Source organism: Cajanus cajan, chromosome 3 (assembly GCF_000230855.2).
Source record: "Cajanus cajan strain Asha chromosome 3, NIPB_CcT2T_4, whole genome shotgun sequence".
Lineage (NCBI taxonomy): Eukaryota > Viridiplantae > Streptophyta > Magnoliopsida > Fabales > Fabaceae > Cajanus > Cajanus cajan.
The window spans coordinates 40,082,742-40,108,890 of record NC_138519.1 but is presented as its reverse complement, the minus strand read 5'-3'; the positions used below and the strand labels follow the sequence as shown (position 1 = coordinate 40,108,890).

The window sequence follows — 26,149 nt, the reverse complement described above, 5'->3', positions numbered from 1 at the left end:
CTTTGGGTTTAGATTGGCTATATCTAGGTGCATGATAAGACCATGCAACCTTTGCCCTCCACTTGGGCCTAAGCCTTTCTAACACCAAAAATAGACCCAATAAGCACCAAAAATGTGTCACCCTCTAATTAACACCCTAGCCCAAAATTAAAAACCCTAATAATCTAGAGCACCCCATAATACAAGGGTAAAATGGGAAATACAAAAGAAAATAAATTCTAAGTTCTAAACACCCCAAAATACAAGGGTAAAATTGGAAATACAAGTAAAATAAATTGTATGACTAAAATACCCTAAAATACAAGGGTAAAATAGGAAATTAAAGACAAGGGCAAAATAGGAATAAAGAAATAAATGCTATAAAACCTAGGAGCTAAGGTCCAAAAATGGCCTTACTATCCCATTCCTCTTGCCTCCTTTAGTATATCACCTCTTGGTCTTCTCGACCTTAGTGTTATTCCATCATTCCCTCCCTCTTGAAAAGGATTTGACCTCAAATCAAGAGGTTCTTTATGGTGGACGTCATGACCAACAAAAACATAAAAGTAAGCATGAGAGGTAATAGTATATGATATAGATGGAAAGTGCATCCTAAGAGGAGTGCCACTAAAAATGCTAAAAAGATTTTCTAAACTAAAAAGACTAGACTCCCTAATGCTAAGGATAGGATCCTCCCCATGATGAAGTCTAGGTGTATAACTAAAACCTAAAAAGGTAAAAAGACTAAAACTATAGCACACTAATGCATTAGTCCTAAAAACTAGAACATCTTGCCTAAAGTACCGTATGTGGTAACCTAGGCATTTCCTAGAAAACAAAGGAAATACAACTAGAAAATTTCCTAAGCAATTTTGGATTATATTATTTGTTGGATAGTTATGAAAAGAATTTGTCACAAGGAACCTTGAAGGTTCATATGTTATATCCAACAAATAATATATTCCATAAATTGGGTGCATTATTGACACAACTAAGGTAGGAAAAGTCCTACACAAAGGAAGGCTATCTACCTTGGGCACCACCAAGGAAGTAGCACAAGAAGTGGAACTAAGTGAAGTCCATTTCTTCTTCACTAAATCTTGAAGTTGAGATTCTTTTTCTTTAAAAATGGTTTGTTTTTGAATCTCCACTTCATGACTAGTGGCAACATGGGAGAAAGAGTTGAGGTCTTGATGAATAAAGAGAGTTTCTTTTAAATCATTTTCAATGGGAAAGTGACTCTCTTCAAGCATAAGCCCTTTCGAGGAAACATTATCCTCCTTACTCTTCTCTAAGAGTGTTTGTTGTTTTTCATTTTCTAACCACTCTTGAACTTTTTCTATGCTTTTCTTCATTTTTTCTTTCTTTTCTATTTTCTTTTCTTTTTCTTTTCTTCTAAGTTCTTCCTCTCTTTTTGTATTTTCCTCCTCATGCATACTCCTAGGGACTCTAACTTCTTTTCCTATTTGAGATCTAGTTGGAACAATCCTAGGTTTGGATCCACTAGTTTCTACCAACTTTGCAAGTAAATTTCTTATTTCCTCATTATTCTTTTCAAACTCTTTTTCTTTTTGTCTTAATTCTTCCTCTCTTTTTATATTTTTTTTTAGGTACTCCTTGAGTTGCCTAAGTTCATCCCTAACACTATACCTAGTACTACAAGAATTATGACCATGTGCACTAAAATGATCACTCATCTTTGATCAAGAAAAATGTTTTCACAAATTGTTTTCAAAGGGGTTAGAAAAGTTTTCACAAAGAGTGAGTGATAAAAAATGGTTTTCACAAAAGGTTTTCAAAGTGCAAGATAGGTAGGAAAAGGCCTAAGTGTACAAAGTGAACTTTCAAGGGGAGGTGGACTACAAAGAATCACTTAATAACCAAGCCCTATCAAGTAAAAATCACTAAGCCTTTTCTACTTTTCTTACAAAACAATTTGGCACAACAATAAAGTGTGTGTGTGCACGTTACCCCTAGTAGGCAAATAGCAAGCCTTCTAAACGAATTTGAAGACAAAGATAAAAGCTTAAACAATTATACTACCAAAAGCTCTAAAACATGCAAAAGGAAAGCACTTAAAACATGTTCTAGTCGAGGTCCTAGGTGAAGGTTTTCAAATCACCTTCAACTACACGAACTAAAACCAAGTTGAAGAGGTTTAGAAATGGCCAAATTACAAACCAAAAGAATGAAACCAAGGCCAAAAACAAAGAGGCCGAAAATAGAAAATTTCAAGCAAAAATTATGCAAAACAAGAATTTAAGTCTTCAAACTCCTCCACTTGGGTTCCTTCACAATGAGCAAACTTGTTAGACCTCTCCAAGTGTTTGTTCACTCCTTTTGATGTGGTGTAAATCCCTCCAAAGGCTAGGCTTGGATTCGGTTCACCCCTCCACTCAAATCCACCAAAGGTGTGAAAATTGACTAGAGTGGTTTTTTTTTCACCTACAATCAAAATGAAACCAACCCAAAGCAAGAGTCCAAGAAATAAAACTGAAAAGCACAATTAGGAAAGGCTAAACTCAGAGAGAATTTATGGAGACAAAACAAAAGAGGCCAAGAAAGACAAGCAAAAAAAATTAAGACTCAATCAAAGAAAGGAAGCACACAAAGAGTAATCCTAGAAAGGCACTAGAATTAGGTTAGTGTTTAGTCCTCTTGATTAAGTCCTTTATATGTTTCGGTCCAGCCAAAGGTAAGGTCCCAAATTAAGGTCAAAATGTCATAAGTCCAACTCCCAAATGCATAGGTATTGGTCCAAGTCCACAAGTCTAGCAACAAGTCCTTTTTGGTCCAAGAATTTTTTTTTTGTTCTTTTCTTTTCTTTATAAGTCTTGGATCCGATTTTTTTTTTTTTTAAATTAAGCCCATATGTTGCTTAGGTTTTGCACTTGTGGTTGGTCAAAATTTAGGTTAAAATTTAGGAGAAGAAGTGATGACAAGTGGCGGTTTCTTAGAGGTACCTTAAGGAATCTTTTTAGTGGAAAAGGTTTTGTACTAGTTAGTACAAGTTGTTTGCACAATTTTTTTTTTTCAGCCACCTCTTAGATTCTTTTAGGGATCCTTTAAGCATACAAAATTAACCAAAACAAGTGGAATGCAAAGGAAAAGTGGGCAGCAAGTTATATGCATGTGCAAGGAAGCATTTCACACATGGAAACTCAAAATTACAAGGAACATGCTAGGACTATTTAGCATGCATGAATGACCTCTAAAAAGCTTCTAAATGTCATGCCCACTATTATGCAATATGGCATATATTTTGTTCATGTAGTCATGCAAAGTGTTTGGGCACATACATGGAATTTTTTTTTTGTTGACAAATTATAGGAAACATACAAAGACAAAACTTTTAGGTGGATTCAAAAATGAAAAGCATATTCATGGTATTTTCATGTGAGACTCAACCTAAAAATTAGAAAAACATGGCAACACCTAATAATGGAATCCTAAAATGTTAAAGGAAGGTTCACAAGGACAAGAACATGAACCAAAAGCTATTCGGCCACACAAAGAAGAACAAGAAGAAGGAATGACCGAAAGCAAAAAAAAGACTCAAGGAGACAAGAAAAGACTAGATGTTACCCTTGAAGAACCTTGGCTCTTGATACCACTTGATGGATTCCTCCTTCCATGAATGACGTAGGGATTGAAGGGAGAAAGCCTTGGCCCTTGATCTAGGTTCAACAAGGTAGACAAAAGGAAGGTGTATGGTGAAGAAAAGGAAGTTGGTGTGAAAATGATGGTGTTTGGGCGGAAGCACTTAGGGTGGTGGTGTTTGGGTGCTCAAAGTTGGCTCACTCCAAGGTAGGTGGAGGCCACTCTAGGTTTCCTACTCTCCAAGGGTGGAGATAGGAGGGGGATAGCCGAAACTTACCCTAGGGACTAAGGATGAGACGTTGAGGCATAAGAATGCTCACTCAAAATCTATATAATCCAAAGTATTTACAAGTGGTGGGGTGTTGGGTATTTATAGGAGGGGAGGCATCTAGGGTTGCATTTGGAGTAGGCAAATGCATGCCAAATGAAATGCAAATGAACCCTAGATGCAACTTGGTGGCCAAGGATGGAATCTTTGGGTTTAGATTGGCTATATCTAGGTGCATGATAAGACCATGCAACCTTTGCCCTCCACTTGGGCCTAAGCCTTTCTAACACCAAAAATAGACCCAATAAGCACCAAAAATGTGTCACCCTCTAATTAACACCCTAGCTCAAAATTAAAAACCTTAATAATCTAGAGCACCCCATAATACAAGGGTAAAATGAGAAATACAAAAGAAAATAAATTCTGAGTCCTAAACACCCCAAAATACAAGGGTAAAATTGGAAATACAAGTAAAATAAATTGTATGACTAAAATACCCCAAAATACAAGGGTAAAATAGGAAATTAAAGACAAGGGCAAAATAGGAATAAAGAAATAAATGCTATAAAACCTAGGAGCTAAGGTCCAAAAATGGCCTTACTATCCCATTCCTCTTGCCTCCTTTAGTATATCACCTCTTGGTCTTCTCGACCTTAGTGTTATTCCATCATTTACTACGTTTCAAACAATAGGTAACATTCAAAAAAATCCAAAATTTTCAAATATTGGTCACGTTGGTCATGGTTAGTTGTGTACAATTTTTTTTATATATTTTTTCTTTTTCGTGAAGTTATTATTATTTTTTACTAAACATTTACAATTTAAATTTTCTTCAACAGGGTTTCAAGGAACAAATGACAATGAAGCAGGACCAAGTATAAGAAATATTGATCACATAATTCATGGTTAGTCATCATGAATTTGAAATATATTCATAATTGTTTATTTCTTTTATTTGACAAAAAATTAGGTAAAATTATCTATTTAAATTTTATATTTATTTATTTATTTTAATAAATTCATTAAAATTTTTGTATGGACACATTTACTTTTTTTTTCCTATTTTATAATCATGCAGATCATCCAACAAGGTTTCAAGGAACAAATGACAATGAAGCAGGGCCGAGTAATATACATATTAATAACAATATTAATGGTTAGTGAAAATTAAATACAATTATGACAAACTATCATATATATTCAAACATTTTATTCACTTAACATATCATAAACATAAATTTACAATTTATGTGATGAGGACATGGGCAAGGATTTAGGAGCACTCAAAGGACTTGGAGGACCAATGACTAGGGCAAGGACTAAAAGGGCCAAGGATGCTTTGCAACAAGTTGCGGCCCTTATTCTTGAAGAAATGCCCAATGATGAAGACAAGGCCAAGATGGTGAATTGTATCAAGGATTATGAAGCCTAATTACGCCATTTTCGTAGTGGGTTTTTTTTTAGTACTTGTAATTAGTAAATAAAGGCCTAAAACTCTTGTTAAAGTGGCTGCCAACTCTTGTTTGGGCTGCACCACTTATTGGGCTAGTTATTAGGCAAGTTGTTTTTAATTAAATAAGGTCCAAAACCTTTGGGATGAATCAGCCATGAGGCATACCAAAGGGTGCACGAATTTAGCATGTGTTTGTTTTGCATTAGTGGTCATAATTGTTAGGCTTAGTGGAGTTCATTAATTGCCCACTAATGGAGTTTATTAATTGCCCACTAATGTAAGTGAAAGGTCTTGGTTGTAAGCTATATAAGCTGCCCATTGGGATGAATAAGCACAGATCAGAATTTGAGTTTTATTAACTGAGAGTGATTCTCCAATTGTTCTTGAGTGATTCAAGAATTTGGGCATATCAAAGGATCATCCACAATTCTTTGTGTGAAGCCTTCCTTGGAAGAGTGATTCTTCCTCCATTCCTTTACCGTTTCCTTCCCTCCATTTCTTGCATCTAATTTCCTTACCCACATTCCAGAAATTAAGTCCAAGATTTTAACCCAAAAGATCCTTCCCTACATTCCAGAAATTAAGTCTAAGATTTTGAACCCAAAAGATCCTTTTTCAACTCTGGTGCAATTAGGAATCATATCATTTGGTATCAGAGCTCCGGTTTTTTGGGTTCATCCACATCATTTGCTGGAATTTCTTTGGGTAACATCCTTCCTTGTTATTTCTCATTACCATTGATATTACCTTAGTGTTCTTTCTTTATTTGCTGAACCATTGCAAAAATTAGGCCTTAATAGTGTTAAAAAATATTAAATAAAATAAAATTCGTGCATAATAAAAATAAAAAAAAAGAAGAAGAAAGAGTTGTGGCTGAATGGTTCATGCGTTTAGAACACTTGAAACTCAATCTTTAAGGTAATATTTTGGTTTGGTTGAAGGTTGTTACTAACTTATCTAAATTCCAGTTTTTGATTCCTAAATTTCCTTGTTTTTTTTTTGAATTTTTGGTGGCTGTTTTGTATTCCTTTTTAAGCCTACCCTAAACCTTGCTTTTAACACAAAAAAATTGTGGTTTGTTCTTTGTGTTGTCTACTTTTTTTGAATTGCTTTAAAAAAAAAATAATAATAAACACTACAAGAAAAATCAGCATTATCTACGGAAAAAATCCGTAGATAATGATGAAAATCCGTAGATAACTGATAATTATCTACGGATTATCTACGGAAAAAAATCCGTAGATAATAAGGTCGTAGATAACATTATCTACGGAAATTTTTTCGTAGATAACGTTATCTACGAATTTTATCTACGGATACAGAATTTATCTACGGATGCGTTTATCTACGGAATATATCTACGGATGCAATTATCTACGGAAATTTCCGTAGATAAGTTACCTACGGAAATTTCCGTAGGTAACTTATCTACGGAAATTTCCGTAGGTAACTTATCTACGGAAATTTCCGTAGATAAGTTACCTACGGAAATTTCCGTAGGTAAACTTATCTACGGAAATTTTTGTAGATAAATTACCTACGGAAATTTCCGTAGATAAGTTACCTACGGAAATTTTCGTAGGTAAGTTACCTACGGAAATTTCCGTAGGTAACTTACCTACGGAAATTTCCGTAGGTAACTGATTTCAACATTGCATGAATTATTTTGTTTACCTTTCCACACCAATCTTTATAAATAGTTTTACCTGGTCAGAAATATTAATAAAATCACTTATCAGGTTTCTTTAAATATCTTATAACCACAATATGAAATCAAACATCTTTAAAATCTAAAATACCCATAGCAATTATGCATAATTAGTTTCCATGTCATAGTGTAAAATAAGACTATTTTTGCATAAAATTATACATAATAAAATATTTAAATAGTTGTGGATCCATAATCTAAAAAAAACATCTAACTAATAGTCATCTCCATAGTGTCCAGTAGGTGGTGGTTGTTGGTCATCATGGTTGTCATGAAATTGGTTATCCACTTGTTGTTGCAAAATATGCTGTGTATCAGAAGGTAGGAGAGGTAGAACAGCATTGAACAGTGATTGAAACTGGCGTTGCAAGCGTTCATTTTGTTCCCTAGATTGACGAGCCTCCTCCCTAGATTAACGAGCCTCCTCCCTAGACTTACGGACTTGCTCTTCCAATTGAATAATTTTGTCTGAATCTTCAGTAGCACGAGCAGAAGATATATTTGTGAAGGTATCCACCAATGTCAATGGAGAAACGACTTTTCCAACCCCATAAAGTCTGCTTTTGTCTGTAACCCCACCAGCAGCAGCAATCCAACTCTTATTGTGGAGTCTTTCTTCCTGAACTGGGTCCATAGAAGACGTTTCAGAACCTCCCGTACAAGATGCAGCCTCAGACCTAGCTTGATTAAATATAGTCTCAAATTGATCCTATTTCACAAATAAAGATGTTTAGAAGTGACATTTATGAAAGATGATTAAAATTGAAAAGAATAAAGCAATAATACGAAAAAAATAACTCACATATGTTCGCTTAGATCTTTGGTCAACAAAATCACCCGTAAGCTTCCGTACATGAGTTTGGTGGAACAACTCATCAACATGTGGAAGGCGACCCAACTCTTGTGACTATAATTGTATAAATAGTTAATCATCATATTTCTAAAATTATATTAAATAAAATATATTATTTTAATGTAATTACCATCCGCATAGCATGCTCGTGATGGGTGATGGAGCCACCTGTGTGCAGACTTCCACCTTTCTCAGATGCTCTATTTTTTTGAGCTTGGATACTCTTTGTTTTAAATTCAGGGGCCATCCACTGGGCAATCAAACTCTGCCAAACTGTATCAAACATCCAATCAGGCTTCTTGTTTATTTGACGAGCTTTCTTGAACATTTCAGAAAGCCTATGAGATGCTTTTGTGTGAAATATTTTTTTTATCTTCTCTTCATGTTCAGCTCTCCATGAAACTTTTTTCTGCATTAACAGAATAATGAAGCAATTAAATTATTCATGACTATAAACTTAGTGCATTTAACGTAATCCCTTTAGAATAGAATGATAATAAACAAATTATGTACCTTAAAACGCTGAAAGAAGATATCTTTTTGTTCTTCCGTCATTGCACCCCAAGTCATCCATGGCTCAACAAATTGTTGCTTAATAGTCAATGTGATTGCCTTAGATGCTACCCTGCTTGGATAAAACCTAATTATTGAGGAAAAAAAATTAAATCAGTTCAATGCTGGGAAAGAAAAAATAGGATTTAGAAAGCAAAAATTATAAATTTTACCCATCATTACAAGGCTCAATCATTGGAAGAACAGACCCAACTGGTGGATCTTCATTGTTGAATGGTGATGTATCATTGTTGGACAGTTGCTCTTCATCTCCAGTAGGAATTTCAAAAAGTCTGGAGGGTACTGACATTGGTGATGCATTGCTACTAGGTTCACAATGTGAAGCTCTAGAAGAAGGTAACTGATTTTGTTTTTGGGAGCATGTGGGTTCAACATTTTGGGTTTGGGGTAATGGGGGTGTAGCAATTTGGGTGTTAGGAGGTATGGTTCTAGCATTTTGGGTTTGGGGAGGTGTGCTCGTAGCAACTTCTGTTTGGTGAGGCATGGGTGCAGGGATTTCAGTTTGAGGAGTTATGGGCTCTAAACCTACAAGTGGCTGGGTTGTTTGTTTAGGTAGTCTAAGAACATACCTTGGTTTTTTCCCCTTTTTTCCTTTGTTGCCACCAAGTGAAGGACATTGGGGAAACTTATCAGCACCTCCTGATGCCATTATCTGCAAAAAAAATAATTTAACAAATTGTGGTCATTCAATATTTAAACATTTCACAACATAGAATTAAACATGATTATGTTACCTAATGGTTTTTAAAACATTATAATTAAATACTATGTAGCAATTAAAACAATGCAAATATCAAGTGATTACTACGAGAAACAATATATATTTGTTTTATATAAATATTAATTAAACATTGATGTTACAATTGAACATGATATTTGCCTACTCACAATTTCTATAATAGATATAATCCTAGTCAGACGAATCAGAATTCTCATTATCCATCTCCATTTCTTCATTGTCCTCTTCGGAATCATAGTCTTCAAATTCTCCTTCTTCATCATCATAATTTTGCTCCAAATCATTGTCTTCAAATTCCCCTTGTTGAATATGTTCTTCCAAATGAACAGGTTGTATCTCGGATGGTTCATCTTCTTCTTCAACAAGAATTTGTGAATCTTGGAAGCCTAAAATAGGTTCTACTTCTATGACTTCATTGACATGTGACACTTGGTCTACTTGGTACGGTACATCGTCCTCCACATGACATTCTATACGACCTCTAGGCTTTGTTTTAATTGGCACACACCAACCGCGTTTATCTATTCGTGATGTTGGATATGAGACATAATAAACTTGCCTTACATTATGAGCAATAATAAATGGATCATATGCCACATATCTTCTATCCATGCGAATATTGACAACATTATATTTGGGATCTACTCTTGTACCTCTTCGTGATGGATCATACCAGTCACAATAAAATAACATGACTTTCTTGGGAGAACTTGAACTATTGTACTCTAGTTCATATATGTGTTGGATGACCCCATAGAAGTCATCATCACCTCCTTCAGTAAGCCCTTTGACATAAACTCCACTATTTATTGTCTTTTTACCTTGACTCCATTCATGGTTATGAAATTTATAGCCATTCACATATAGAGTGTGCCATTCTTTAACCTCAATGAACGGACCAAGTGATAATTCTCTCAAGTGTTGGTTTCTGACGCTTATAGGTTCATTGTAAACCTACAATATTCAACAAAGTATTTGTTATGTTTTAAATAAGTAATGTTAAAGTAAAATAAATTTTGTGCTACGTACATGATCCTTAAACCACTTGGGGAAATCATCATGTATGCGAGAAGGAGCTGTTGATTCACTTATTTGTTCTAATTGTAGGAATGAACTATCAAAAAATATGAATGAGGTGGTCAGTTCAAAAAGAAAGTTTGATTTACTATATTACAAAATCAATTGTTGGAAAATACTGACTCAAGATATGGCTTAACTTCTGTACAATTGATCAAAACATGAACATGGGCTGACTTCCATTGTTGCTGGCTTAACCAATGAGATTTTTGCTTCCCAGAATGACGAGCTGGTTGATTAAATATGGACAACGATGATGGACACCTATCACTTTCAGTTTCCAATTCATTTCTACAACTTTGCGATGACAACGTGGAGTTGTGGAAATAATGAGAACAAAAATGAGTTGTTTCGCGGTGTATGTAAGATGCACATATCGATCCTTCAACCCTCGCCTTATTTTTCACTGATCGTTTAGAATCTCCCATAAATCTATAAAATTATATGAATAGGTTAGGGTTCATAAACATTGAACAATACTAGTTATACACAATAGTATGATAATTGTAGTACCTTTCAAATGGATACATCCACCTATATTGAACTGGACCACCAAGTCGTGCTTCATATGCAAGGTGAATAGGTAGATGTTCCATTGAATCAAAGAATGCAGGGGGGAATACTCTTTCCAATTTGCAAAGAATAATTGGAATGTTTAGTTCCATCCTATCCAAATCCTCAACCTTCAATGTGGTAGAGCACAAGTCTTTGAAGAAATGACTTATTTCAGTTAGTGGATTTAAAGCATGCACTGGCAATGAACTGAATGCAATAGGAAGTAAACACTCCATGAAAACATGGCAGTCATGGCTTTTCATGCCATGCATCCTTCCCTTTTCGACATCAGCACATCTTGCCAAGTTGGATGAATAACCATCTGGAACACGGAGTTCTTTTATCCAGCGACAAAGTATCTTTGATTCCTCCATAGGTAAAGTGTAATTTGCTTTTGGCTTTAACATTTTCCCATTCAGTTGCAATTTCATTTCCAAGTCAGGTCGACTACAATACAAAGCTAGGTCCATCCGTGCCTTCTCATTGTCTTTCGTTTTACCACTGACATTCATAACAGTGTTCAATATGTTATCAAAGAAATTCTTCTCAATGTGCATCACATCAAGATTGTGTCTCAAAATATTATCTTTCCAATAAGGAAGATCCCAAAATATACTTCTTTTCCTCCAATTATGTGACTCCCCGTATCCTTGTAACCTAGGCAAGCTAGGATTTTCTGTTACTAAAGGTAAATCCCTAACTCTTTGCCAAACTTGATTGGGTGTCAATGTAGGTGGTGGTGCATCAGTTTCAACCTTGCCTTTTATAAACGCTTTTCTGTTCTTCCTGAATGCATGATTGGTGGGTAAAAACCTTCGGTGTGAGTCAAACCAACAATTTTTACCGCCATTCTCTAATGTAAAGGCTTTAGAATGCTCCATGCAATGTGGACATGCCAATTTACCTTGAGTTCCCCAACCAGACAACATGCCATATGCAGGGAAGTCATTAATAGTCCACATTAATGTTGCCTTCATCATAAAATTTTGCTTCTTTGAAATGTCATAGGTTTGGACACCAATCCACAACTTTTTAAGATCGTCAATCAATGGTTCTAGATACACATCAATAGCTGCCTTTGGATTTCGTGGACCTGGTATAAGACAAGTTAAAAACATAAATGGTTTTGTCATGCACATTTCAGGTGGAAGATTGTATGGGGTTACAATTACCGGCCAACAAGAATAAGGTGGAGTTGTTGATTGAATGTATGGATTAAACCCATCTGAGCATAAACCAAGTCGTACATTGCGAGGATCGGCTGCAAAATCTGGATACACTCGATCAAAGTGCTTCCAGGCTTCACCATCTGAGGGATGACGTAAAACACCAGAGGTACTTCTATTTTGATAATGCCAACACATATGCCCAGCTGTTTGCATTGATGCAAACAGACGTTGTAACCTTGGAATTATTGGCAAATAAAACATCGTCTTCACTGGAACTAGTTTTTTTGTGCTTGATCCAGTGTTGCGATCACGATATCTTGGCATATGACAAAACTTGCACTGCAATAATGCACCATCATTTTTCCCATAATCATTGTCATAAAACAACATGCAGCCTTGTACGCAACAATCTATCCTTCTAGCACTCAGTCCCAATTTTGACACTAATCTTTTAGCGTCATAGTAATTTTTGGGCAAACATCTATTCACAGGAGTCACATCCAACAACATTTTTGTTATAAAATCGACGCATTCATCGGGAACATTCCAATTAGACTTGCATGCTAAAAGTCTTACACACATTGATAACTTAGACTCTGATGATCCCTCATACAATGGACAATTTGCCTCAGATAAAAGATTGTAAAATCTTTGTGCTTCTTCATTCGGAGGCTCTTCCACGTTATTATTTTCTAGTATGTCAAATGCCCCATGTTGCCTAAGAGCATCACACATCATATGATGCATTGAGTTAGAGGTTTCAGTTTCGGTCGCATTTATACCAATACTGGAAGCACCTATGAGATTATTGTCAACATTTTCCATCTCTTCACCATGATCAGTCCAAATGTAGTAGTTTGGCATGAACCCATACTTGAAAAGGTGAACCTTCACTGTATGAACACCATCAATCTTTGTGGACTGACATTTAGCACATGGACATCTAAGTTTCCCTTCATTAATATAGCTTTGTTGTTGACAAGCTATTCTTATAAACTCTTCAACCCCGTGTACAAAAGATTCCTTTAAACCTCTTCTCCCCATATACATTCTATCATACATCCATTGACGACTTGCTGGGATAGAATTCATGTTCTGTATATTTATAACATAAATATATTAGAATATGGAAAGACAAAGGTGTTGGAATGGAATTCATCTTCTATATATTAATAACATTTAAATATATTGTCATATGCCCTTTGCATACCAACGCTATATTCAAATCTGTTGGGGTAAACTGGTTTTTAACCAGTTTAAAGTCATTTAGAACCATGTGCCAAGGACTAAAAGGGCCAAGGATGCTTTGCAACAAGTTGCGGCCCTTATTCTTGAAGAAATGCCCAATGATGAAGACAAGGCCAAGATGGTGAATTGTATCAAGGATTATGAAGCCTAATTACGCCATTTTCGTAGTGGGTTTTTTTTTTAGTACTTGTAATTAGTAAATAAAGGCCTAAAACTCTTGTTAAAGTGGCTGCCAACTCTTGTTTGGGCTGCACCACTTATTGGGCTAGTTATTAGGCAAGTTGTTTTTAATTAAATAAGGTCCAAAACCTTTGGGATGAATCAGCCATGAGGCATACCAAAGGGTGCACGAATTTAGCATGTGTTTGTTTTGCATTAGTGGTCATAATTGTTAGGCTTAGTGGAGTTCATTAATTGCCCACTAATGGAGTTTATTAATTGCCCACTAATGTAAGTGAAAGGTCTTGGTTGTAAGCTATATAAGCTGCCCATTGGGATGAATAAGCACAGATCAGAATTTGAGTTTTATTAACTGAGAGTGATTCTCCAATTGTTCTTGAGTGATTCAAGAATTTGGGCATATCAAAGGATCATCCACAATTCTTTGTGTGAAGCCTTCCTTGGAAGAGTGATTCTTCCTCCATTCCTTTACCGTTTCCTTCCCTCCATTTCTTGCATCTAATTTCCTTACCCACATTCCAGAAATTAAGTCCAAGATTTTAACCCAAAAGATCCTTCCCTACATTCCAGAAATTAAGTCTAAGATTTTGAACCCAAAAGATCCTTTTTCAACTCTGGTGCAATTAGGAATCATATCATTATGAATGATATTTTTTTGGTTTACAATAATACAGATTTCATGGAAGTGGAAACTCAAAATGGGAATAATATAGAACCAACTATTCAAGGTACACACAATTTCTTTATGACCCATATTGTTTTTTTATTGTTTTTATTTATTAATTACCATATATTATACACACACGTATATATATTTTTCCTTTTATTAAAATTCATTTTCACTTTCTTAAATGACGCAGAATTGCCATCTCAATTCTCACGAGCACATAATAGTGCTCAAAATTTCCAAAATACCATGAGAATGACTAATTCTCAATTACCAACTCCAAGTACATGTAGACGATGTCAAGCACAACTATTTTATCATGAATCAAAAGATATGTGCTGCTCTGGTGGAAAAGTTAATTTTACACTAATTAATGCTCCTAAAGAGTTGCTTGATATTTTTCTGGACTTTACATCTGAAGGGAAACATTTTAGAAAACATATTAGAAGTTACAACCATGTACTTTCATTCACTTCACTTGGTGTTCATCTTGATAAAAATGTTGGACCCAATGGATGTGGTATATATAGTTTTCGTGCTCAAGGTTTAATATATCACAACATTGGAGGATTCTATCCAAATGAGGGTTGTAGACCACGATTCTTGCAATTGTACATCTATGACACAGATTATGAATTACAAAATAGGATGCTTGAAAACACTCAACTACATCAATCCATAGTTTCTAAGTTGCAACAAATACTACATCAGTGCAATCCTTTTGTGCATGTATTTAAACAACTTGCACTATGATCAAATGTTCAAGAATGTAGTCTACTTATTAAAGAACGTCCTGATAATCAACCACAATAGCATCTTCCAACCGCTTCACAAGTTGCCGCAATTATTGTTGGTGGAGATACAGAATCAATGTCACGTGGACGAGATATCAAATTGCTCAGTCATGATGATAATTTGGTGAACATTCAACAAACAGTAGGCTATTATGATCCACTGCAATATCCTTTACTGTTACCTTTTGGGACATATGGTTGGGATTTCAACACCAAAAATGATAATGGACAAAATATTTCATGTCGAGAATATTATAGTTACATCCTTCAGGTATTTTTCCTATATACTATAAAAATATATGTAAAAATTAAATTATGAAGTGTTAACTAATACCGGTGTTGTAGATTCGTCCAGATGATCAATCTACATTGTTAAAGTCTGGTAGACTTTTACAACAATATGTTGTAGACAACTATGTGAAAATTGAATCAGGGAGGTTAAGGTGGATTAGAAACAATCAAAATAATATTCGTGCTGAAGTATACCAAGGTTTGCAAGATGCTTTACATCAAGGAGAAACTATTGGAGGTAATCAACACAATATTTATGAATGTCATATTTATTTCAATAATTTTCATTCTGATTTACCAACAATAATAAATTAAAATTATTATTGTAGAAAATATCGATCAAAGAACAATATTACCATCATCATTTATTGGTAGTCGTCGTGACTTGACACAACGTTATGAAGATGGAATGGCTATTGTGCTTAATGATGGTAAACCAGACATTTTCCTCACAATGACATGTAATCCTTCTTGGAGCGAAATATCATCTCAACTAGGCCCTCATCAAACACCACAAGATCGTCCAGACTTGCTGACAAGAATATTTCGATCAAAATTTGAGCAATTGAAGGAAGATGTGATTAATAAAGGGGTCCTTGGAAAGGTAAAAAGTTACATGTATGTGACAGAATTTCAAAAGCGTGGACTGCCACATGTACATATGTTGTTGATCTTAGAAAGTAATGACAAATTACGTGACCCTGAAGATTATGATAGCGTTGTGAGGGCAGAAATACCTAAATTTGAAGATGAACCACAATTGCATGAGGTTGTACTAAAGCACATGATTCATGGGCCTTGTGGAACTTTGAATCCCAATTCTCCATGTATGAAGAATGGTCAGTGCAAAAAAATGTATCCAAAACAATTTTACCAAGAGACACGCCAAGGTCATGATTCATACCCACAATATAGAAGACGATTTAACCACCCAGTATCTGTTAATAAAAATGTCACTATTGATAATAGATGGGTGGTTCCTTATAACCCTTGGTTACTCTTAAAGTACAACTGTCATATAAATGTGGAAGTATGCAGTAGCATCAAAAGTATTAAGTATTTATATAAATATGTGTACAAAGGTCCAGATCGAATATCAATGGAGGTTTGTAGAGGTTCAAATTTAGATGAGGTTCAACAATATATTGATGCAAGATGGATTTGTGCTCCAGAAGCTTTGTGGAAGATATTTAGATTTACTCTTTATCGAATATATCCATCTGTTGAAAGATTACAAATTCACTTACCAAATCGCCAGCAAGTGCGATTTTATAATCATCAAAGAATCACTGATGTTCTAAACAATGACCATAACTCCAAAACAATGTTGACACAGTTCTTTGCCCTAAATCGCAGAGATCCAAATTCAAGGGGTTATTTGTACAGAGAGATTCCAGAACATTATTGTTGGCATAGGGGGGATAAGGAATGGTATCGAAGAAGGTCACCAAAGAAAGTCGTTGGTAGGATTTATACAGTATCTCCTTCAGAAGGTGAAAAATTCTACCTACGCATTCTATTATCTCATTTAAAAGGTCCAATGAGTTGGGATGATATGCTTTCATCAAATGGAACATGTTTTACCACATTCAAGAAAGCGGCTGAGCATCGGGGCTTTTTAAAAAGTGATAATAGTATTCACGAATGCTTAGTTGAAGCATCAAGTCTACAAATGCCTTATGCTTTAAGGAGTTTGTTTGTAACTATATTAATCTTTTGTGAACCAACCAATGTTAGACAACTTTGGGATGATTTTTACACCTACATGATGGAAGACTATCCTTCAACAAGCGTTGCTGTGACAACAAATTTCATTAACATGTTATTAAAGGATTTGAATGACCTTTTGATTCAACATGGAAAACAAATCACAGATTATGATTTGCCAACAATAATAATGAAGAATACTCATAGTTCTTTGATGCCAATGCTTATACAAGAGGAGTTATCCATCCAGGTAGATAATGAAGATGTAGAATCTGTGATTAAATTAAATAATGATCAATTAATTGCATTCAATGCAATTATGGATGTTATCAATAATAAACAAAGTCAAGTTTTCTTTGTGGATGGACCAGGAGGAACAGGTAAAACATTCCTTTATCGCACTTTAATTGCAAATGTGAGAAGCAAGGGACAAATTGTTTTAGCAACTGCCTCTTCTGGTATAGCTGCCACAATATTACTTGGTGGTCAAACTGCACATTCTAGATTTAAGATACCAATCAATGTAGAGGCAAATTCATTTTGTTCTATAAGTAAACAGTCTGATCTTGCGAAACTAATTACATAAACCACAACAATCATTTGGGATGAAGCACCCATGACAAATAGATATGCTCTGGAAGCATTAGACAGATCATTAAAGGATATTCTAGATTGTAATGCTCCATTTGGTGGTAAAATCATGATATTGGGAGGGGATTTTCGTCAGGTGCTTCCTGTTGTTCCAAAGGGTACTAAGGCACAAATGATATATGCATGTATTGTTAAGTCTCATTTATGGCCTATCACAAAGGTTTTACATTTGAGACAAAACATGCGATCATTACAAGATCCTAATTTTGCAGAATATCTAATGCGCATTGGAGATGGTAATGAACCTACCAAATTGGAAGATATGGTCAAAGTTCCCCATCAAATTGAAATAACATGGGAAGGGGAAAATTCAATACAAAAACTTATTCGTGACACATTTCCACATTTAGAATCTCATACATGGGATGCTTTTTATATGGTACAAAGAGCCATACTAACACCAAAAAATGAGGATGTTCAAAAGCTTAATGACATTATCATCAACCAATTCCTAGGAGAAGAACAACATTTGTTATCATTTGATGAGGTTGAAGGGGACACACACAACTTATATCAACAAGAATACTTGCACTCTATTACTCCAGGAGGTTTTCCACCACATAATCTGAAGGTTAAAAAAGGTGCACCGTTGATGTTGTTACGAAACATAGATCCTAAAGCTGGCTTATGTAATGGAACAAGGTTATTATGCTGTGGATTCTTTATGAATATGTTGGATGTTGAAATCCTAACAGGTCATAATGCTGGAAAGAGATATTTTTTGCCCAGGATTAAACATAAGACAACAGAAAGTGCAGGACTTCCCTTTGTACTTATTAGGAAGCAATTTCCTGTGAAACTAAGTTTTGCAATTACCATAAATAAGTCACAGGGACAAACAATACCCAATGTTGGAATTTATCTTCCGCGACATGTTTTTGGTCATGGTCAATTATATGTTGCTTTGTCAAGAGGTGTTTCTTAAGCTTTAACGAAAATTCTTATTAAAGAAGGAAAACTTGAAGGGGAAGATGGAAACTTTACGAAAAATATTGTTTTTAGAGAAATTTTGTTATCTCAAAATCAGGTGTTGCCCCTTTTAATTTATAACTATGATGGATTTAGATTAATACTTGATACTGATATACAAAAACTAAAATTTGTTTCTTTTATTTTTTTATCTACAGTCAAATTAAGATTCAAGGAGATCCTCCAGTTATATGAAGTGATCAATAGAAAGAATTTGAATATGTATTTTGACAAACATGTAAGTGATAACATATTTATTCACTTTTTATTATGAAACTTTATTATCATCTATTTTTCATTATATTACTTATATTTACTAGGAGGATGACTTTGAAAAATTATGGAATATTTGGAAGGACAATGACAACAATTTCTCTCATTGACAACAAGGTTTAATTTAATTCATGGTTAGACTTCACATTTTGTTATTGCTTATCTATTTAAATTGTATTTTCTTTGTGACAAGTTCATCGTTTAAAAGTATATTCTATTGGGTGGAGTTCTACAGTAATAGTAGATAAAACCCAACTTTAGAAAATGGTGAAAAAAGAATTGTTGTCTAAAAAATTAGAAAGGTAATATAATAATATGCTTCTAAAAATAGTTTATATGTGATAATTTCATATATATAAAAATAGTATAGGAGAATGTCTTCCGATACAAAATACTTGAGGAGAAAGATTTTAACCCTGAAGAAAATTCAAGTGACCTGAGTGATTTGGCTGAGCATGCTCTAAATGGAACTTCTGCCCCAGAAAAAGGGTCAAAGAAAATTTCAAATGAAAATGAAGCTGTGGTGAAATCAAATTTGCGTCTAGATTAAGTCCTGAATCAGTCATTGCGAAGCATTCCCTTATTTCTCTCAAGTGGTTGGGCGACAACGGCATCCCAAATTCAACAAATAAGTACAAGGAGGACCAGAAATTATACTTTTTAAAAAAAATATTTAAATTATTAATGTTAATTTGACCAATAAATTTATTTTTCAAAAATAAAAAAAATTATTTTTAAAATATAGTTTACTTAATATTATTAAATTTTAAATTTTAAAAGAAATATAGGAGAAAAATATAATCATTTTTTTGTTACATACGTAATCATGTATGTTGATGTACATTTATGCACAGGTCATAAGTTTATAAATCTATAATAAAAAAAAATTGTATAATCTTTTTAATAATGTAATAATTTATTTTTGTTTTATAAATTTTATTAGTTTAATTATATTTTTAATGATATATATATATATATATTAATTTTTTTATTATATTATATAAATAAATAGACTAACCTATCAGACCTAACTAACTTTTCTATAAATTTAAATATGACCTTTTTTTATATAAATAAGTTTTTTTAAGAGTATAAATTTGACATTTCTATATAAATTTTTTTAAAATCTTAAACCTGACTTTTTTAATAAATAGGGTAGGCTATATCAGACTTTAAAGAGACTAGATCATAGACTTCTGATTAAGATTTTGTCTATTTTCATCCCTACTACTATCTAAACATATGCTTAATTAATTAAAATAGATATTCAATAATTTAATTTTGTGGACTATTGATATTTAAAATAACTAGGATTACATGTAATTGTGTCATAATTTTTTAAAATCATTTTTAAAGAATTTGAAATTTTAATACACTATCTTAAGGCTAAGAAGATGTAAATTACACTTTTTCTTCTTCTTTCTTTTTTATTTTTTTATTATTTATTTATTTATTTATTTTTTATCTATGAACATCATATATAAAGTATCTCAAAATTAACGATTAAAGATAAATTTGCATTTACTCGTGAAAGATGGTTTACATTCTTTGAGTATTTTAGTTATGGACCATTCCTATACTTTTCTAAGTGTTTTCTATACTAGAACAATATTATCAATAATTTATATTAATAATAAAGAGGATTATTCTATTTTATGTACACATTTTTATTTTTATTTAACAATTTTACTTCTATAACTATCACTCTAACGACTTTATCTCTTCATTGTTTTTTATTTATTTATTTTTATTTTTCAAAACTACTTAAAAATTTATATGCATAATTACAATTACCAAAAATTGCTCATTGCAATTTAGATTTTGTTATTATTACATCATTAATAATAATAATAATAATAATAATAATAATAATAATAACTTGCAATAAATTTAATTTTAAATTTTTTTTATGTTATACTTTTAAAATTTTGTTAGTTTTAGTAAAATTATTTAATTTTAAAGAATTCAGTAATCCTTAGAGTTTCAAAAATATTGTTGTTCTTACCGGAGATCGGTGGTAAGGACAATCTGCTGGGTAAGATCGGTGAGCCTCCTTCACTGGTACGCTTGATGCTCCGAGATGGGGTGGTACCTGCAAAAGAGACTCTGATGCCAAAGTTAGGGTTTGTGTGAGTATATGTCACGTATAAGTAGTGCACGTACCTTAGTGTGAATTAGGGTTCTTCTAGGCCTCAGGCCTGTGATTAGTTTATGACCTATCCGGATGCCGAGCTGACGTGGCTTAGTGCGCATCCGAAGTCACTTCGCAATGAGATACCGAGCTCGAGCTCGGCATGGCGGTACAGTTAGTACACTAGCCCCCCGAGCTCCAAAGACCGTGGGTCGAGGAGTTAAGACTGAGCTCCTCAAGGGGCAGTGACTCTTCGCATGTGCCCGTCTGTCAGGGTGTCATGTGTCGTAACTGTCATTTCATCTTTGAGAACGTGCGGGCGGCGCGTTAATGGGAGTGACGGTTATGCAATGATGGTTTGCATTTGTCATAATGGGCTTCAATTAATGTGTCGTCAGGTATGTTCCCTAATGACACGTGTCATGGCCGTTTTGAATTTTGGGAAACCCTTTTCTCTCTCTCGCGCCCTTTCCCCTTTCACTTTACCTTTTGCTTTGATAGACTATGGCCCAGGCCAAGGAATCCAAGAGGTGATACCTTAAAAGAACCAAGAGGAATAGGATGATCTTAAAGACCTTTTTCTTATGTTTGTACATATAGTAGTTCTTTTGTATAGGTTATTTTTGCCTTTGTATTTGTGAGGCACTTTACTTGCTTTTTCTAGTGTTTGTATATTGATTTCAAGGTAGGTTACTTGGAGAGTTTAACTCCATTTAACCTCCTTAGTTGATACATTCATTTTGTATTTTTTCAGTAGGGAAAAAGGGGTGGCATTTAGCAATGCTTGAGGGTGTGACTAGTAATTGGGCCAGAACTGGGCCTAGGCAAAATTTTGCATATTAGACTCATTTTGCTCCTAATTTTCATAGATTCGATTTAGCTAGGTCTCATCATCATATGATGAACCTAACTAAACTAAATCAAAGAATTTCAAAATAAATCAAGGAGCATTTTGGAGCCTTGGCCGCCTAGCCTTCTCCTTTAGTTTTGGCCGAAATTTACTTGTTCCTCCTTCTAGTTTTTGAAGCTTCTCCTCCAAGTTTCTAAACCTTGGTAGGTTAGGCTGACCTTACCATGGTTCTTAAGTGAACCATGGTCAAGGTTAGCTTCTCCTACAAGTTTTATAAACCATGGATGGTTAGCTACACCTTACCATGGTTCCTAGTGAACCATGGTTAAGGTTAGCTTCTCCTAAAAGCTACCTCTCCCTATATATTTGTAAAAGCCCCTCTTGTATTCACTTTTGAACATTTTGAGAATAGAAATCATATTTTCTCTCTCACTCAAGAGTCTCCAAAACCGTAGGGAATTTCTCTCTTAGGTTTATCACCAAAGGTTTTCAACCTTTGCTAATTGGTTCCTTAAGCTTCCTACACAAGCTAAGGAGAACCGAATCTCTTCAAGGCTTCTACTCCATTGAAGAACACTTCGTGGAGCTTCAAAGCATCATTGAAGGATAACCTCAAGAACATTCACGGTCCTAAGCATGGAACACTTGAAGAACATCAATCTTCTCCAAGGAGTTCCATCATTTTTGGTATCTAGAGCCTAGTGCTATTGAGGTTGTGTTTCTAACTTTTTCCTACTTGAATCCGTGTTGTCTAATCTTCCTTTTATATGTCTTAAACTTGTGTTTGCTGCATGGATCTAGTTCTAATACAATGTTTGATGGATCCTATATGTCAAGTATGAATTAATTGATTCATTTTTGCTTGTTCCTATTCTTGTGAATCAATTTCGGTTTTGTGCTTTTAGGACTCTTGAACTTGTGCGTTTTTGTTTTTGCTTGAGTCTTCTCCATTCATTCACATGTGTCCGTGATTCGACAACATTCATTGAGCATAGATTTTGTTTTTGAATCTCTTGTTTTGTCTTAGAAAGTCATGTGTAGTCCTTTTACATGTTGAAACTTCCTAGATTAGCTTGTTTGACCTAATTTTTGCTTTGTGTTGTTGTGTCCGAAATTTTTGTGTCTTTTGCTTATTGAATCTGTACCTTACTATATGTTCTTTTGTTTTACATGTTTGAGTTCTTAATTTGCTATTAGTTTAGCAAATTTCCTAGAATTAGGTTTCTATTATGTCTTGTTAAAAGTTTTGTCAAAAAAATTCATAAACGCTAATTCCTATTAGGTTTTTTCCTTGAGTCTTGTTGTGGCTGAAATCTAATACAATTTTATAAACATTAAAACAGAGACAAAATAGAGGTGTAAGTGTTCTAAATGCATGAGAAAAACAAAAGAATGAGTGCTTAAAATTTTTTCCTAAAAACACTACAAAATTGTGAAGCACTAGTACAAAATGCATGTGAACACCTCTTGTTTTGTGTGAAATTTTTGCTGCAGTTTTTCTAACCTAAAACTGAGACTTATAAGTGATCAAAAGGCATTTAAACTCCTGATTACTCAAAGAAGAAGAAGTGAAAACTATTTTTGCAAAAAGAAAGAAAGAAAATAGCAAAAGAAAAAGCCAAAAGGAGTGAAAATCTAGTAAAAATAGCTGTCGGTTTTGGTGTGTGTTTGCTTACATATTTTTGGTCCAGCCACATCATTTGTGTCTTATTTTTGTTTCTAATCTTAGATTTTTTTTTGTAATCCATTCTAGTGCCTTTGATAGGATATCTCTTGCGTGCTATCTTTCCAAAATTAGCCTTAATTGTTGCTTGTCATTTTTGTGAAACTCCTTCTAGTTTGTCTCATTTTATTCTACCATTTGGTGTATCCATTCTAAATTGAGCATTTTCAGTTTCTACACTAATATTCCAGTCTTGAAGGTGGTTGAGTGCTTCTTAAAAGGTGTAGGAGGCCAAGTCAAAGGAAGTCAACTTGAAGGCTTTGGTGGTTGCTTAGGGAGTTTGTTTTCTCTTGGTGGCAAGGCTCTTGAAAACACCTAGAAGTGACCAAAGTCAAGGTTGCTTCTAAAATACGAGTGAAACACCTTGTGAGGCTGCAATTTGGTGGCTGGATTGGAGCAAGAAGGAACCAAATTATTTGTGAAAATTTTTGTGAAAATTTAGAGACTAATTTTAGTGACGGAATTTTTAGTTTCTAAAATTTATTTTTCCTTACAAAATTCGTCTCTGAAATTTGTCTCTAATTAGTGGCTAATTTGTTTTCCTTGAAATTAAGTGCAGCCACTAATTTCATTTGAAAGTGAATTTACATGTCATTTGGAGTGTGAAATTGCATTTCATTTGAAGAAAATTTGAGTTTCATTTTTCTTGTAATTTTTGATTTGTCATTTTTGTACAAGGCCTTTATTAAGGAGTGTCTTGGAGTGCCTTTGGTGAATCTCCATCTCTCCTTAAGTGTTCTCATAGTAAAATTTCGTTTAGTACTTGTGAGAGGGCCCTTGAAGGTCTACCAGTTTTTCTTTAGGGCTTTAGGCGTCTGCCTTCCTTTCACTCAATTTGGGTGTGATTTTTTGAATTTTATCAACTCGGCTCCTTGCCAGTTGCACCCAAATAGTTGGGGTTTTTTGCGGGCTTTCCAAGTCCTATGTTCGGTCTTAGGGATAGAGGTGTCCCTTCGTGTTTTTCTTCATTTTTACTAGCTAAAAATAGGTTTTCCGCCTTATGGCATACTGTCACTGAATGGGAGTAAGGATGAAGGTCTATTTACCCTTTACTCCCAGTCATATAAAAATTTTAAACAAGAGTTTTTCTGGGTTGCACTGGTGGATGTCGACCCATTGGAGGATGTCGCATTCTACTTCGGCAGGTTGCCAAAGTTTCCCTTCTACTGGTGCTCCGCCCCGTCTAGGTTTCACGGGGTGGGGAAGTTGGAATTGACGGCTTCAGAGGCGGCCGCCATTAAGAACCTTGAAGCACTTCCTCGCCCGCTGGATTGCAAGCTCGTCCTGTCGCTTGCCAACTCGGCGTATAAGGAGAGGGGCTTAGAGAGTGAGTATCTCGTCTTCTTTAGATTGTGAGGGTTCCTCAAAATTTCTCTTGCTGATGTGTTTGGTTTGTTGTGTTTGCAGGCATAATGGGCAGAAACAAGTGGCGTGAGCTGAAGCACCGCTACAATGTTGCCGAGATTGAGGTCCCAGAGCCTCAAGAGGAGGAGGTTGCCCCCTGAAAACAAACTGAAAAAGAAAGAGGGGAGAGAAGGAGGTTGGGGGGACCTCTACCCCTCAGGATGCCGAGGAGGTGACGTCCAAGGCCGCTGATGCTGACCCAGTGGACCTTACTGGGAGTCCACCGCCCGAGGAGGCTCCTCAAGGAGGTGGCGGAGGTCGCTGAGCAAGCTGCTCAGGCTACTGAGGTGGTGACCCAGGCTACTGAGCAGGTCGCCCAGGCCACCGAGGTAGGTGTCTTTCCTTGAGGTTTTCTTTGTATATTGCGCTATGCGTGACCTTTGTTTTAAAAGGGGATGTTATTTTTTTGCAGGCGAGCAAGGCCGCTGAGGTTCAAGAGACTCTGAGCTCAGAGGTGCCAGGTGCAAGTGTCCCCGATGCGGGGTAGGAGGCATCTGCTTCTGCCTCTGCCGAGGCTCGCGGGAAGGGTCTGAGCTCCAAGATCCCAACGTCTGCTCCGGTGTCGAAGGGCTCGCCGAGGCGTCCGTATCTCGCGCATCGCTACACGAAGGAGGGCTCGCAGGTGCGATTGGAGCACCTGAGTGCTTCGAAGGAAATCGACTCGCTATGGAGCGCTGCGGTGACCCCAGAGAGGTTCTTCCCTAAGGGCTCGCTGAGCACGGCTGATCAGGCGATGATCGAGTTGGTCGGGCCAGTGGGAAGCCTTGATGCTGTTGAGGTGCTCCTGTAGAGGAGCACGACCATCGTGGACTACTGGAAGCACAAGTGGTCGAAGCAGTAGGAGGACTTGGCGAAGTTGAAGAGTCGGGTTCAACCTTTGAAGGACGAGGCCAAGGCTTTGAGGGACGAGAATAGGTCCTTGGCAGCTGCCCTCGGGGATGCCAAGATGCAGAGTGAGGCCGAGCTCCAGGCCACCCGGAGGGAGCTAGTCAGGGTCCAGAAGTCCTTGGAGATTGCTTTGAGGTCTAATGAGACCTATGCTACTCAGGTGGGCGAGCTGCGGGAGCAGGCCAATTCTTCTCGGGCTCGGGTGCGCTCCCTGGAGGATGAGGTCATCACGCAGAAGGCAATGTTGGTGGCGGTGGCCGAGAAGTGTCTTTGCGACGAGGTGCTCCTCAGTGGCAAAGTAGAGGAGAATTCCTCTTTGAGGGTGGACCTCGCGAAGCTGGAGGAGGCAAAGGCGGGGCTGGAGAGGAAGCTCGAGGAGACCGAGCGAGTTGTCACTTT

At 35.6% G+C, this 26,149-nt stretch overlaps 4 protein-coding genes across 4 annotated transcripts; 2 read left to right on the top strand and 2 right to left on the bottom strand.

Annotated features, from left to right (window-relative positions):
* Positions 1–6,880: 6,880 nt before the first annotated feature.
* LOC145955756 (uncharacterized) lies at positions 6,881–10,670 on the bottom strand. The gene is made up of 6 exons (XM_083070897.1): positions 10,203–10,670; positions 8,587–10,127; positions 8,375–8,501; positions 7,992–8,270; positions 7,811–7,915; positions 6,881–7,717 (listed from the first exon to the last, which is right to left on the bottom strand). Exons 2-6 carry the CDS (start codon positions 9,081–9,083, stop codon positions 7,421–7,423), a joined length of 1,305 nt encoding a protein of 434 aa, XP_082927023.1. The 5' UTR covers positions 9,084–10,127; positions 10,203–10,670; the 3' UTR covers positions 6,881–7,420.
* On the bottom strand, positions 9,345–13,066 carry LOC145956286 (uncharacterized). Its single transcript, XM_083071859.1, has 4 exons — positions 10,764–13,066; positions 10,374–10,682; positions 10,203–10,287; positions 9,345–10,127 (listed from the first exon to the last, which is right to left on the bottom strand). Exons 1-4 carry the CDS (start codon positions 13,064–13,066, stop codon positions 9,345–9,347), a joined length of 3,480 nt encoding a protein of 1,159 aa, XP_082927985.1.
* Positions 13,067–14,939: 1,873 nt separating this feature from the next.
* Positions 14,940–17,447, top strand: LOC145956285 (uncharacterized). The gene is made up of 3 exons (XM_083071858.1): positions 14,940–15,134; positions 15,209–15,392; positions 15,484–17,447. The coding sequence occupies exons 1-3, from the start codon at positions 14,940–14,942 to the stop codon at positions 17,445–17,447; spliced, it is 2,343 nt and encodes a 780-aa protein (XP_082927984.1).
* Positions 17,448–17,477: 30 nt separating this feature from the next.
* Positions 17,478–24,963, top strand: LOC145956284 (uncharacterized). Its single transcript, XM_083071857.1, has 3 exons — positions 17,478–18,426; positions 24,447–24,785; positions 24,866–24,963. The coding sequence occupies exons 1-3, from the start codon at positions 17,478–17,480 to the stop codon at positions 24,961–24,963; spliced, it is 1,386 nt and encodes a 461-aa protein (XP_082927983.1).
* Positions 24,964–26,149: the final 1,186 nt, after the last annotated feature.

Bases quoted from the DNA above. Each gene is read 5' to 3' on its own strand.
- LOC145955756 (XM_083070897.1), bottom strand. From the start codon at position 9,083: ATGGCATCAGGAGGTGCTGATAAGTTTCCCCAATGTCCTTCACTTGGT. The intron at 8,502-8,586 runs GTAAAATTTATA...CTCAATAATTAG, and splicing joins ATTGAGCCTTGTAATGATGG to GTTTTATCCAAGCAGGGTAG. The intron at 7,718-7,810 runs GTGAGTTATTTT...TTTGTGAAATAG, and splicing joins AAAGATCTAAGCGAACATAT to GATCAATTTGAGACTATATT.
- LOC145956286 (XM_083071859.1), bottom strand. From the start codon at position 13,066: ATGAATTCTATCCCAGCAAGTCGTCAATGGATGTATGATAGAATGTAT. The intron at 10,683-10,763 runs GTACTACAATTA...ATAATTTTATAG, and splicing joins TGGATGTATCCATTTGAAAG to ATTTATGGGAGATTCTAAAC. The intron at 10,128-10,202 runs GTACGTAGCACA...TGAATATTGTAG, and splicing joins CCAAGTGGTTTAAGGATCAT to GTTTACAATGAACCTATAAG.
- LOC145956285 (XM_083071858.1), top strand. From the start codon at position 14,940: ATGTCACGTGGACGAGATATCAAATTGCTCAGTCATGATGATAATTTG. The intron at 15,135-15,208 runs GTATTTTTCCTA...CCGGTGTTGTAG, and splicing joins ATTATAGTTACATCCTTCAG to ATTCGTCCAGATGATCAATC. The intron at 15,393-15,483 runs GTAATCAACACA...TTATTATTGTAG, and splicing joins TCAAGGAGAAACTATTGGAG to AAAATATCGATCAAAGAACA.
- LOC145956284 (XM_083071857.1), top strand. From the start codon at position 17,478: ATGACAAATAGATATGCTCTGGAAGCATTAGACAGATCATTAAAGGAT. The intron at 18,427-24,446 runs GTGTTTCTTAAG...AGCTAAAAATAG, and splicing joins ATATGTTGCTTTGTCAAGAG to GTTTTCCGCCTTATGGCATA. The intron at 24,786-24,865 runs GTGAGTATCTCG...TTGTGTTTGCAG, and splicing joins TAAGGAGAGGGGCTTAGAGA to GCATAATGGGCAGAAACAAG.